At 28.8% G+C, this 15,799-nt stretch overlaps 2 protein-coding genes across 2 annotated transcripts in view; both read left to right on the top strand.

Annotated features, from left to right (window-relative positions):
• Positions 1 to 15,799, top strand: part of LOC148228361 (larval cuticle protein 65Ag1-like) — a 156,371-nt gene that overhangs the window by 103,154 nt on the left and 37,418 nt on the right. The window lies entirely within an intron of this gene.
• Positions 10,846 to 15,435, top strand: LOC148228363 (leucyl-cystinyl aminopeptidase-like). Its single transcript, XM_088200154.1, has 7 exons — positions 10,846 to 10,865; positions 11,323 to 11,449; positions 11,525 to 11,802; positions 11,871 to 12,030; positions 12,308 to 12,520; positions 12,588 to 12,801; positions 15,323 to 15,435. Exons 1-7 carry the CDS (start codon positions 10,846 to 10,848, stop codon positions 15,433 to 15,435), a joined length of 1,125 nt encoding a protein of 374 aa, XP_088056280.1.

The raw sequence follows: 15,799 nt of genomic DNA on the forward strand, positions 1-15,799 counted from the left end.
GTGCTTTCGCAGACTACATTCAGGTGAATCAGTGACGAGTGACGAGAGCAACTGGAGTCCACAACGGGACCAGCTTCAAAGGATCTTTCGTCGTCTCAATTTTGTGAGCACTTTATGACATCGTTCGCCTTGTTGCATATGCACCAATCATTAAAACGAGACCTAAAATTTAATAATGAAATACTTTAAAAACATATTTGTATATCTCACGCTAAAAAAAATAAACTTACGGTACATAAATACAGTTTTAACTAATTTAAAAATTATTTTATGTATGAATTATTCACAAAACATATATTCAACTGTCTGGTTTTAACGGTTGTCAATGAAATTCTAATAAACAAAATATATTATTTTATTCAAAAGTAATATATAACTATTTTCTACAAAATATTTTTTTAAACAATGTTCAAATGAGCGCCAAGAATAGAAAAATTGTATATAAATGAGTAAACATACTGAACGCATTTATATCTAATACATTCAATATGCTGCATAATTTAATTTATGTAATATTTAATTAATCTTTTCCTTACTGTGCCAAATAAATCCGCCATATAATATATACACATGCAAAAATAAATTATTTTAAATCGAATTATTAATAAATATCGCTCTAATTATTTATAGTTGAGGTCTACTAATAAATGTAATTATTATTCAATTGCTGAAAATAAAAATAAAATCATAGGTGAAACGTCACAAATAGCCGAATAGATAGCTTTAAATGGAGGCCCGAGTTCTACACCCGCGCCAGACCCGGTCGCTTCATATGATTCCCATGTCATTTGGACGAAGTACCGTTACACGAAATAGCATGCTTTATCTCTTTCTTCGTTGCATGCGACACCACCCCCCCTTTTATTTCTAGGGGATCGGCGTCATTCCTGGATTGTTAAATGAATAAATTTGATTAACCTACAATACCACTAACTTCATTCCATAATTTTTGTATAAATTTTTTTTTAATTTTGCGCAGAATTTTAACGATCTTTTAAATAAATATAATTATTATAGTCAATAATAAATTTATTCCTATTATTGTTGTTTGCAAAAGCAATAAAATATTGATATTTATTATAAGAAAATATTTATTATATATTAAAAAAAAAATGGTGGATATTTCTTTAGAAGCGCAGGGTAACAACCCACGGTATATGGCTGAGAGGCAAATAGTAGTGGATTCTAATTAAAATGTAACGGTAAATGTCGGGAATCTTATGATGCGGCCCGGTCGGTGAGCTATTTTCCCTTTCGTTCGCTCGCGTGTTAAGTGACGAGAGTGAGTGAGAGATAAGAGCGTCGTCCAGCACGCGTGACATTTCTGAGGGTTCTAAATCATATAATTATTTACTTGGCATTAGAGGCAAAAGTTAGCCAGTCAGTGGACATTTTTTTAATATTTCGATTTTATTAAGATGCATATTATTTCACTTAATGACATGCCTTTATCTGGACAAATTTAAGAAGAGGAGGTGTGCCCACACATCCCCCTGTGACGATGTCCCTCTTTAGAATTCTCATAAAAATCAATAAAATCATGCTGTATCCGTCGCAGTGTAAACGTTTGGCTATCTAGCGTTCACACTAAAACTTTTTATAACAATATTACGATTTAAAATAAGTGAGACTCAAATGGTATCTAAACCAAATTTTGCTCAATAGGAGAGCTCAAAAAACAATTATCTCTTCTCAGAAGTAGAAAAATCCGCGTCGAAAGCAATAAAATCATGCTGTATCTATCGAAATGGAAACGCTTGGTTATATAGCGTACACACTAAGACTTTTTATAATAGTATTTCGACTTACAATAAGTGAGAATTGTACGAAAAATATATAAACCAAATTTTGACCAATAGGAGAGCGCAAAAAACAATTATCCCTTCTCAGAAGTCAAAAATCCACGTCAAAAGCAATAAAATCGTACCGTCGCCGTCACAGTGGGAACGCTCGTTACCGAGCGTTCCCACTGCGACGGCACCGATACGATTTTATTGCTTTTGACGTGAATTTTTGCCTTCTGAGAAGTGATAATTGTTTTTTCGCTCTCCTATTGACCAAAATCCGGTTTGAAAATATTTTGATCAACCCTCCTATATTAGGAGTGCATAGTAATATCGGTAAGGATAGCTATCATATTTTTAAAATATAGTGTAATATCTAAATGCAGATAAACTGTGAAGTAATATGTGGGATGCAATGTCTGTCTGTATTTATTATTCCGCTTATTATCCTCTTACAGATGAGTTGGCTTAGTTTGTATTTTGGACTTAACCTAATGAAAGTTCTAAAACTTTTAAGTTTTAGAACTTTCATTAGGTTAGGTTTGGGTTTGAACAGCAAATAAAAGTTTCGTGACTGTCAAATTGAGTTTCATAGACATTTTAGGGCAGCATATTAGCGGCTATCAGTTTTTCTAGCATTAGTATAGTAGTTATATTTTTGCTAGTAGAAATACATATTTACTGATGAAAATGTATTTGGACTTCTGGTAAAAAAAGGACCAAGACATTGTTCCCGTATAAAATAAACTTAAGCCTAAGGTAACTAACTTGATGTAAAGCAGTGGTGTCAAACGCAGTGTTAAGACATTGCGTTTATTACTGCTAAACGATTTACTAAAGCTGAAATACAGCAATTAATAAGATGAATAATCAATATTTATAAATCGCTTGCTGCCTTAAATAGTCCGAGTAAACAATTTCTGTGTCAATTATAAACAGAAGTTAGAGCAGTGGTTCAAGTTTTAATCCTTGTGGTGTTTCAAAGAATATAAAGTACTCTTTGGAATATAACAGTAACGATGATTTTTCAAGAAGTTACGAAAGAATCTAGTTAGGTGGTCAGATATCCCGAGATAGCGCAATTTTTTTATTAAGATTAAATGGTTCGAATTATAGAAAGCTATCTTAAAATATATTTTATTTATTTTTTCTTATTTCTGTAAAGAGCAAAAAATTGACTACAAGTAAAACGTATAAATCTAAATATGTTTTGTTAATAAAAAAAAGTTATAATAATAATAAATATGTCTATATAAAATAATTAAGAACAACTTTATTAATGCTGACAATGTCTTTAATTTATATCTATACAGTTTATTTATATGTTCTATGGTTTCCGGTGTTTGGATATGCACAAAAGTGACTCACATTAACAAAAAATAATTATTTTTTGTAATATAAAATGTAATATTATAAAAAAAAATTAATACCCTTTATAACAATATCATGTATAAAATTTAGACCAGATAATAAACATAGTTTTATTTTACTAAGCACATATTGCATATCAAAGAGTAAAATAAAAACGACCAGTTCCATAAGCATCCGCAGCACGCCGCTAGTGTGAACGCTCACACATAGACAAAAGTAATTCAAAGAGCGTCGTCTGAATACGACTTTGCGACTGCCGAAAGTGCATTTAATTAAAACGAATCACGCCCCGCTTTTCCTTTTCTATTTCCCCACGGGCTTAAGTCGCATGACAGCAGCGCCCGGGAGTTTCGCCAACAAAGGGGGCCCTTTTATATTTTTATAACGACATACATTTTTTTCACGTAGAGCACTACAAATTACATAATGCTCCGCAAACTAGACCGCGTGCACGGGCGCGTCGACTACGTACAAAGTTAGCTACAAAGAAGAGAAGACTATATCTACGCGGTGTTTAACAAGCGAGCGCAGGGCCGTATTCAGAGCGCACTTGTAAATGCTGCAGATTCAACTTTCGCCTAATTAAAATCCTAATTACATAAAAAAACATACATTTTTTGTTTTGTTTCATTCCTACCACATTAAATTAATACTGCTTATTAAGTGTGGACTGCCTTCGAGTTAATCCTTAATGAGGTCGATTTTTTTTAATATTAAAAACATACAATAATAATTAATTATATTATCCGTCGTTTATAGACAGACGATGGCGATATGCAGTATGCATATGAATTCATCGGTATTTTTAAAGAAAACATTGTAGCGATTTAAATAACACATGATACACGCGCATCCTTACCAACGTACTTGGTAAGAATACGGCGAGCTCGCAAGACTGTATATAATGTGGTACTAAAACCAGACCCTCAGATCACTACTTTGCTCTAAGGACTTTTTCGGCTACGAACTTCTGTCTAGCTTTCCAATACACAATTGCGACCCCAAGTACCAATGACTTCAAGAAAGATACCTACTGACGCAACCGAAGACCTACTATCGAAGCGGTTATAATCTATATGCTTCAATAACATAGATATTGTGAGATCTAGTCACGGTGCAGCTTCTGACAATCATCAGATAATGTTATTTTCGAGATGTCTAAAAAACTTATCTTACTTTTCAGCGCCATGTGATTAATTTAAGATATATTCAGATCTCAGACCACTTTCATGTCAAATATCAGTTTCACATGATCTTAAATGCTGCCATATTAATAATATTCATTGGCTTTAATAACCAGTAAGTTAAAATTTTAAAAACGTAAAATATTTTATGAAGCCTAAAATAATAATCAAATTTTTATTTTTGTTTAAAATACAATACTTTTTACAATTCTTTAAAATAAAACATTATCTGACATTCCAACTTGGCACACGGAGGTAGACGTAATAATAAATAGACGCTCGTGCAATATTGTATAATGGAAAGTTCAACACGTTCGACCCATTTCTCATTGTCTCGTAGTTGACACACGATTACGGTCCACAGATTCAAAATTGTAATTCGATTCAAATCGCTCGATTTCGAATGCAGGGCAAAGAGAGAAGAAGAGCGGCAGAGACTGGGAAAGAAAGGAAGACGCCAGGGGGAGCCCGAGAAGGTGAAAGAGGAAGACGGGACGAAGAGATACCATCGGAGACGATATCGCCGAGGGTGGCAGCCCCGTCAGGAGACAGCGACTTCCTAGATAAAGCCAATTTTCCCGTTGATCGATTATCTTCCATGTCATTAGTCCCGGATCAATTAACCTACATCCCGGGCATCCGTCAAGCGATCCGGACAAAAAAAATGACGTGCGTCGTCACGTGACTTTCCCTACGTCTAGGAGGAGTGTCTTGAAAGTTATTATAAATAAAATTAATTGTTAGACTAACATTTAAAACATAAGTTTTGTCTCTAGGATTAATCTAATCGTGCATCAAAGTAGGATCTCAATGCAATAAATTTTTATATGTTATGATCAATAAATGTAAGTACAAAACGTGATTCTTCAAAAAAAATATCATATAAATATATTTAAATTTGCTTCATTTTAATCAGAATATAATCACTCTTATGCAAATTATAATTCATTAAAAAAATATTTTTAAGACTTCAAAGGTTGCGCACTTTTCATACAACCATGTGTCATATCTCTATCTACCATCGACCTAACCCTTCGCTTTTTTCGTCGAACAAAAAAAACATGCTAACCTTGGCCTGCTTGGATTGGATAAACTGGATAAAATTAAATGAACGAAAAAAGTAATGCCATCAATAATAATGAAGCATAATGTACGAGCATACCAAAATGAATATGAATGTAATATTTTTTTTAAATAGTTAATAATATTAATACAAATGTTTATGTGTGTTGTTCATACAAAATTAACTCAATCAACAGATTGATCTTAAATAAATTATAATACAATATGTATAAAATCTCAAAATTGCTCAAAAAACAATTAATTTTATTTTTCAATAAAATGTGTTTTTTAATAAATTTTTAGGAACGTAAAAAATATTTATAAAATATTTTAAATATATATAATTATTAATGAAAACTAATTTTGATGACATTATTATTTAGTTACTTTCACAAAATTTAAGGGCACTCTTATTACAATTTTATATTTATGTTTTTTATGCATTTAGTCAATATAAATTAACTTTAAAAAAACATTTAATCATCATTGATGTAAACATCGATTTAGATTAAAAATTAAAAAACAACTACTATGCAATTAAAACAAAAACTATACTTATTTTCTATGTAATGCAAAATAATGATAGAAGAATGTAAGAATAAATATAATAATAATAATAAACTCATGAACAGTATTTTTTACGTATATATTTTCTCTATGAGTAGCTCATTATCTGAAAAGTTTGTACGACTTAGCTATTATTAATCATGAAATTAATCCGTAAGATTAGGAAAATCTAGAAAACCCGAATAATATGATGATCGATCAGAATCATTACAAAATAATAATATATCTGAAAACATTAAGGTACATATGAGATTCGAATCTTTGTCTTTTGGGTATTTGATCTACTTCATCTCATATTAATATAAATTATTAAGAATTAATTGAAAAAGTAAATGAATTAAAGGCTCTTTGTTTCTGCACATGTTAGTTTTTTATTTTTAAAGCAGGATCAAATAATTATTTTTTCAGGTGATGAAAAAATTTAATAATATAAATTTATTATAACTTATTGCTTTAAAATATTACCTTTAAGACGCAGATATGTACAATATTTGCGTTAAGCCAATCTTCAAGTGATCCAGTAAAACATATTTAAAACAAGTCAATCAAAAGTAACTAAAATTTAAGCAAATTAAAATATATATACTATATTTATTAACTTGAAAATCAAACTAATAAATAATTTACATTTCATTATGTATATTCGATTTAAAAGGAGTGATAAAGATTTTAATTTATACACACATATGTATATATGATTACTAATATCGATTAACATAAATACTAAAATATTATAATATAGATATTTTGACAGAAGTAACGCCCTTATTTATACAGAATTAATAAATTAACAAATATTTTTATAATACATTACAAAAAATTTATACTATAACAATTATTCACTGATTGAATACGACAAAAATTTCATGAGGTTTTTCTGTTCTGACTGTCTGCCGGTATCTGCCCTTTCCTCATTAGAGACCAGGTCTAAGAATTCAGGACTGCATAGCTTGCTAACCAATCACAATCATGCAACGATCATCTAGCTAATCGTTGCACTCGCTTCTTAGAACAACCAAATATATATACACCTTTAAAAAGTGACATTTTCTTGATGGATATCTCTGAGATCGAATTGTACAATAGGAATATTGTGACCTTATGGTGCTATTTGTCCGGTGATATATTGTTTTGCGTGACCGTTTCGTATAAAGAAACATTTATTCGTAGCACCGGAGAATCCCTACGTGTTATTCATGGAAAAATTTATTTTTTCTAGTCGTAACGAGGACTCTTGTGTGTGATCCCACTATTTAGTTTATTCTTGTGTGATCCTTATTTTTGGTCACAGCTTTTAACGCGAATTTCAAGAATAGGATCTTTAAAATTTTTTTGTCAGATATGAAAGCATAAGTCACTCTCTATATTTGATTCTGCCGTTATTAGGCGCATTATTCAAACATTTAATTTGCAACCGACTGCACGAATTGATCGCGGGTTGAGTTTGCGCGAATTTCTTCGCAGATTTCGTAATTGAATCTTATTTATTATCCCTTTGTTATCGTCGCGCTTAAGACAATTTCCTTTTCTGAGAATCATTCGTGGATTATTAGTATTCCGACGGGCCGATCGGTGAGCAGGGCCGCGCCGAATTATGTAAATGCCGTTCGGATGTTCAATAACAGGCGTTAGGGATAGGATAGGAGGGGCGAAATCGGAATATTGAAACAATAAATCCGGCCCTGCTCGAGTTATGAATTTACCTTTATTTCGACCCGGTAATCATCTGTCCGATTGCGATGTTGAATGGAGGGTGAGGGGGGAGGCGTGATTGAATTTCGATTTAGCCGATTTGCTTGAATTTTTCCTGGATGCGGCCCTGGACGGCTAAATTGAATTGGAACAGGCGAACCGTGCTAGCGTTAAAATATTGACAGTGTCGATCGGGTGCGAGAGATGTTTCTGAAATGTCTGCACTATGCGAATAATGACTAGACGCTCCTTTGTATGACGTATTACGCAAAATGGTGTGAATTAGGTTAGCTATTTTTATTAAAAAATATCCTTAAATTGCTTTATTACTCATAGACGTTTTTATATTAGATAACAATCACTTAAAATAAGGGTTTTGATAATAAATCTAATTTGCATAACCGATATTTTTAATATTTAAAATATAAATCTATATATAAGCTTTACTTTAAAATTAAAATAATATGAGAATTACAAAATATAAAAAATACATACGTACACGAAAACATAAGTCTGCATCAAAAAATATATGTTTCTAAATTATTATTGAGGAATTCGATTACACGGAAAGTAGAATATAAATGAGTGCATATACTGAAAGAAAATACATTTGCTTACTTACTAACTTAGTAAAGATAACTTGATCATATGTACTTAAGATAATAAAAAAAGTATGCCTTTGCCTAAAAATCTAAGTTATTGTTAAATACCTACGTATAAGAGACCCGAAGTATCAATTAAGGTAATATCAGTTATATATCATAATAATTATACCAAAACAATGATTCCGCGCCTCATTACAAAAATGGCATTTTATATATTTTTACCACCGAAATATATATTTCTTGTATAAATAATAATAGGTAGGAGCTAACTCTTTCTACGCTATAAATAAAAATAAAAATTAGCCACACATTTTGGAATTTTGAGATTTAATTGTAACTAAAAATAGTACGAATCTAAATATATTTATTTAAGATATACCTCTTTACAAATCCAATACAGATAAATTTGAATTGCTTTCAAAAATATGTATTAAAAATGTTTATATTTTTTAATTGTGTTGCCTATTGGCATCTGTCTAAATTAAGAAATCCAACATTGCCTGTAAAAGCACGGTATTTAAATGACTAATAATATATATTATTCATTTTGTAAAAAAAGGTACAAAAGTCATGGTACACATTGGAAAATATATCATGCAGAACACCAATTATGCATTGCTCATGAAGTTTGCTTCGCCAATTCTAACTTTCGGAAATAATATTTAAAATGATGTTTACCTACAAAAATATGTTAGAAGTTAGAAACCAGCACAAAAATAAATTATAATATATTAGATAATAAAACTAGAATGCTAATTAAATTCTGTAAATATGATTTTTTTTTCAAACTTGTTGCTCTATTCTTATAGAATTACTATTTTCGTTTCAACTCCAAGAGTTCCAACTTTTTATCAGGGCGATTGAAGTTGAATACTTTTAAAATAAGTGCGTTTTATGGCAAAAAGAACTGAATAGATAAACCACCTTTTTATTCAATTAAAGAAAAAATCTTATAAACTATAGTATGCATATAACAATTTATTTTAACTTATGCTTATCTTTGTAATGTTTTTTTTATTATTGTATTTTTATTAATAATGAATATACTTATCTGGTTTATAATTTAAAGGCAAATTAATTTTATTGTTTTATATATACCTATATATGTATATGATTAATAATAATATATCAGCGTAAACCACATATACATTGTCCAGTTTCTTTACTAAAACATACATACATGTACAATAGACCCACAAAATAACACGGTAAATTGGGAACGTGCTATTTGGGTGCGTGTAGTTGGGGACTAAAAATACTAACACAATTTTTTGCAATACGTACGTACGAATCAGGCGCGTGTGGTGAGATATTCTCCCTTTGGCTCGCTCGCACATAAAGTAACGTGAACCCAAATAGCACGTGTTATCGGGGGGTCATGTATGTATTTGTAAACTAGACAATAGATCTGTGCATTACCATGAATTTTTTTTAAAAATCAAATATATAAAACAATAAATTTTTTAGTGTTATTGGGGGGTCTACTATATTAATTAGACAATAAAAACAAAATATATTAAAGATATAAAAGCCAAACCACTGCCGCTCTAATCTGTAATATGTATTAGATAAAATCAAAGGTTCCAGATTTACCCTAAACTATTTATATTGATCAATGAATCGTAAAAAAGTAGGAACATTGATCTCCTCCCATTTTCCCGATCGTATATAAGCCACAATATAAAATCACTTCACACATATCTTAATTTAGCACTTTATTTAGAACTCACTTTGTTTCGGACTTGCAAAAAATAGGGAATTCAGTGGAACTGCTTAAAAGCTCAAATTATAATATTCTAATTAAATCATGCACTTTTTATTATTTATGTAATAATAAATGCATATATAAATAAAATAAAGACTTTTGAAATAGTTGTAAGATTAAATTGAAGCAAAGATGTTTTTAATCACTTTCCTATACATTTGTTCATTCAAATAAATAATATTAGTATATCAAAGAGAGATGTTTACAAGAAATAGAATATATTGTACTAATCAATAAATTAATAGCAAAACATCATCTAAAGTGATTTATGTTTCACCGCTAGTAAGAGATATGTTTTGGCGAGAAAACTATAAATAATATGGAGCTATTAATTATAATCTTTGGTCGTCGCGACGCAGATTAATTTTACACTATATATAAATAAATGCAATTTTCAACAAAATAATAAGACGCTGATAAATACTTGAAATATCACACCGTCAGCAATTTGTTTTCCATAATTGTATCGCATATATTTCACATCTCAAAACATTCACAGCGTGAAGATTAACAATAATAAATTAAACATGCCAACATATTTTACTGAGTAATTAGTTTTAGCACTGTATTTAAAAATAGCATATAATATAAATTATAAACGGATGTTTATTATATTACAAGCACGATATACCAGTGTTATAAGCACTGACTAATATATATAATATATAAAACACTAAGGTGCAAATATCATTTGAAACTTAGTGTTTTACAACTGAGAAATCGAAATAATATTTTAGATCGATCATCATCGATTAGGTTTTCCTAGATTTTCCTTATCTCACTATTGAATAATCAATATAGGAATGAGCTAGACCATGCATAATGATATCAAACTGTAATATTAGTTTAAATTTAATAAAATAGACGACATCAATTAATAAACTGATTTCAGTTACATGACTCATAACTGCTTCTTGCAACATGCTCATGTTACAATAAAAGTTTTACTATAAATATTTTTTTTTTACATATGTAGTTGAATTGGATCAAAGTGTGTTATTTATACATATAATAATTATTATATTATTTTAATTTATTAAATATTTTATGTTACATAGCCTTGAATATTAAATATTTTATTAGCTTAAAATTATATATGCTTTTACGCCAAATTAACATATAGTTCTTAATGCTTTTTAATTTATACTTAAAACACTTGAGCACTATACTGTTGTTAATCAGTGTTTTTAGAATACAATAGTTAAAGTATGTCTTTTCATTAATTAAAGTTAAACAATAGCTTTTAAAATGGCAAATCTTCTTTTTATAACAACTTTTATTACTGTTTTAAGTTACTGTCCTTTAATTCAAGATTTTAGATTGCCTAGTGCAGTTAAACCTACACATTATGATATAGAAATACTAACAAATTTAAATGACGATGAAAATTTTGAGTACGAAGGAACAGTTTCAATTACGGTTAGTAAAAATAAATATTTTTATTTAATATTATGTATTATATGTATATGTATTTAATAAATAATATTTTCACAGTTAGCAGTAATTAAAGTTACACAATCTATAACACTGCATTCGAAAGACTTACTTATAAAAGAAAATCAGATACAATTATTAAACGACAATGAAAAAAAAACACAATCTGTGAGCAGCGTAACATATAATATTGAAAACGATTTTCTCAAAATTAACCTAAATACCAACCTACAATTAAACACTACTTATAAAATTAAAATACCTTTCGCTGGAAACATCTCAGATGACCTTTTTGGATTTTACCGTGGCAAATATTTAAATGAACAAGGACAAAAAGAGTATTTTTTTATTTTGATAAATATATACATATAAGTTGGTTTATTAATTTATCTTTTAATTTCAATAGATGGTTCTTAGTTACACAATTTGAACCAAATTATGCTCGCTGTGCGTTTCCGTGTTTTGATGAACCAAATTTCAAAGCTACTTTCTCCATTAAGATCGGCAGACACCACAGTTATACTTCCGCTAGTAATATGCTATTAAAACAATCAGAACCAATGTACGTATTTCTGCTTCGACTAAAATAAAATATATTTAAAATTCTTAATCATTACAGAAGCGGCAAAAAATTTTGGTTATGGGATATATATGAAAAATCTCCAATAATGTCAACATATCTAGTGGCTTTTTTGGTATCAAAATTTGCTTATCGAAGCGTTCCTCACAAAAATATTACAATCGGTGTTTGGGCAAAGAATAGTTCCATGAACGATGTAAATATACCATTTTTTTAATGAGATACGATTTTCATTTAAATAAAAAATAATTCAATTTTTTAAGGTGGACTATGCCCTTTACACGACTCCTAAAATTTTGTCGTTTTATGAAAATTACTTTGGTATATCATATCCTTTACTTAAATTAGATTTAGTGAGCGTTCCTCATTTTTACTATGGTGCTATGGAAAATTGGGGTTTGATCACGTTTGATGAGGCTACAATATTGTACAATCCTTTTGAATCTTCTCCACTTTCTAAGCTCATAATTACCAACGTATACTTAAAAAAAACATTTTATAAAACTATATGCATATGTTTAATTTTTGAATTATGTATTTTAGACAATTTCTCATGAAATATCACATCAATGGTTCGGTAACCTTGTCACTATGAATTGGTGGACAGAACTGTGGTTAAACGAAGGTTTCGCAACATATTTTGCGAATTACGGCGTAGACATAATTACGCCAGAATTTGACCCTTTTTACCAACAATATATTAAAGTTATATTGCATAATTTTAATATAGATGCGTTGAAAACTTCTCATTCGGCAAGTATATGTGTATAAAATACTAATATCGTACCCAAAAATCAACAGAGTATAAATTAACCTATTGAAAGTATTATTTTAATCCAAAACTGATATTAACTCAAAGAAACTAATTCATATTTTTGTCACCTGCGATTTAATTTATTCGTAAAAAAATTGATTCAAAATTACCTAAAAAAGATCGATTACATTTTATGATTTTACTGCACTTCTATGATACGTAGAGAACCAACGTTTTAGAATTCTTTCAGAACAAAGATCTATCGATAAAGTTCGATATTTAAAAGCTCTCACTTTCAATGGACTACTTAAAAATCCGCATGTGGGAAAACTATTATAAATTACCTAAAAAAAATCGCTTACATTTTTTTATATATCTGAATTTTTATGCTGAGTAGAGCAACAACGTTTTAAAATTCTAGATTTTTCAAAAAATTGTGTTAAAATAAATTACAATTTTTTTATCGACTATTAAAAAATTCCGGTAAAAATTACCAAAAAAATGTTTTTCACATAAATTATATATTTAATTTAATAGCTATCAAGCACAATCAAAATTCAAAGTGATATCAAGCAAAGATTTGATCAGACAACATACGAAAAAGGTTCGATCATTGTACGAATGCTTCATAAGCTCCTAGGTGATATTGTTTTCAGAAATAGCTTAAAGAGGTAGCTTTTTTAATACTGGCATAATAAATTATATACTCTTATGCTTTAATATATTTTTTATCTCTAGATATTTAATTAAGCACAAATATAAAAACACTGATCAAGATGATTTATGGGCATCGTTTTCAGAAATAGCTCGTGCTGAAAAAGTGCTTACATCTGAATATAACTTAAAAGAAATAATGGATACTTGGACAAAACAAAGTGGATATCCACTTATTTCTATAAATCGCGATTATTCTACAACCACAGTTACAGCATCACAAGTATTTAAATGTACCATTAAACCCTTACATATCAAAAATATAGCACACATTATTTTAGCAACCATTTGTAAAAATACTTGACTCAAGTGATCAATTAAATAAAAAATGGTGGGTTCCACTAATTTACACTACTGAAAATGATATTAAATTAGGAAATTCAATCAAAACTCAATGGCTCAATATGACGACTTCAAAAAATTTAACAATTTCAATACCAAATAATAAATGGATATTATTTAACGTCGATATGGCAGGCATATATATAAATCAAATTAAATTAAGTTATTTTAATTAGATATGTATAATTTAAAATTATTATTTAATTAGGATATTATAGAATAAATTATGACGATAGAAACTGGAATCTGCTTATAAATGCACTTTCAAAAACAAATTTTGATGGTATTTCTAAGCTAAATAGATATCAATTGGTAATCGATTCTCTAGATCTTGCTTGGACTGGAAAAATAAGCTATAACGTTACATTAAGGTAAATATTTATACATATATTGAAGCTTATGCTTGAATAATAAATTTATTAAAATATATTCTCTTTTTTAGATTATTGAAATATTTAGTTAATGAAAATGAAATTAATCCATGGCTTGGAATGTTCTCATCAATGAATGCCATCGATTCCATAATTTACAAAATGGCATCATATGATATATTTTTAAAATATATTGATAATTTACTATCTGGTATTAAACTCACGTCTTTTATTGCATTTCAGGTTTATACATTTAATAAATTATCGTTGCTTAAATAAAGCTTTAAATTAAAAGATCCATATATTATTTTCAGCCAATAGTATTGGAATGGCATTGTAAAGTTAATTCATCTCGATGTGAAAAACAATCCTCACAAAACTTATTTCACAATTTCATGGAAATTAGTAACAAGAGCAAATCGTTCGAAAAAAATCCGTAATTAAACTTTGAAAATTTTTACTCAATATACACAATAAGATAATATATAAATATTTACATAGAATATCAGCTGATATAAGACAAATTACATACTGTGATGCATTAAAAGATGGAGGAGAAAGGGAATGGGATTTCTTATGGAAATACTTGTTGCATGTTACAGTACCAAGTGAGAAATTAGATATTATTGGAGCCCTCGGATGTACTAAAATTGAATCATTGCTAAAAATGTAATTAAGCTGGAACTATACAATTATATATATTTGTATATTTTACTGTTGAATTTAATATTATAGAAATCTAGAGCGGTCGTTTAAACCAGAACTTGGAATCAAATTACAAAATGCAAATATGATGTTTTCGAGTGTAGCATTAACTAGTGATGTTGGTTATAATGTAGCAAAGCAATTTTTCAAGGATCACATTAAGGAGATCATAGAATAGTATTAAAAATTATTTAAATAATTTTGTTTATATAAATATTTGTAATATATATGTTTTTGCAGTAACGAAGATATACCAAATAGCTTGGCTAATTACTTTAAATGTATGTTCGAGAAAGTTGTTTATGAAGAAGAATTTTTACAAGTAACATTTTTAATTTATTTTACACTACAATTATTCAAACATTTTATCATTCATATTTAAAATATTACAGATAATGAATCTTGTAAATACTTACAAGAAAAATCTGCTAAGCTCAATCCACAGCATAAACTTAGCAATCGAAACTGCAAAAGTGAGATTGTATTGGATCAAAACACAATATAACAATTTTATACAAAATCTAAAGATTCAAACTAATGCTTGAAAAATTTATATACAAGAATTTGTTTATATGTACATAAACAAAAAAATATATCTATGTTTAATGTTTTGAATTGACTTAGCCTTAGAAACATAATAAATAAATTATTATTTAAAACCACAAATATTTTTTATTGAACTATACGTCACAAATAGTGAACAGATAGCACAAAAAAATCAAACGATATTTAAAAAAAATGAACTTGAATGAGTTTTTGAAGTATACATTTTATAAATAATTTACATAAAATGTATAATATAAAAAAAAAACGAAAGATTAACGATGCGCTAAAATAACATGCACGTACGGTGAGATACGTTCCATTTC

This window comes from Plectrocnemia conspersa, unplaced genomic scaffold (assembly GCF_051122295.1).
Source record: "Plectrocnemia conspersa isolate PC_06_02 unplaced genomic scaffold, ASM5112229v1 ptg000012l, whole genome shotgun sequence".
NCBI lineage: Eukaryota > Metazoa > Arthropoda > Insecta > Trichoptera > Polycentropodidae > Plectrocnemia > Plectrocnemia conspersa.

Bases quoted from the DNA above. Each gene is read 5' to 3' on its own strand.
- LOC148228363 (XM_088200154.1), top strand. From the start codon at position 10,846: ATGCATAATGATATCAAACT. The intron at 10,866-11,322 runs GTAATATTAGTT...TACTGTTTTAAG, and splicing joins ATGCATAATGATATCAAACT to TTACTGTCCTTTAATTCAAG. The intron at 11,803-11,870 runs GTATTTTTTTAT...TAATTTCAATAG, and splicing joins AATGAACAAGGACAAAAAGA to ATGGTTCTTAGTTACACAAT.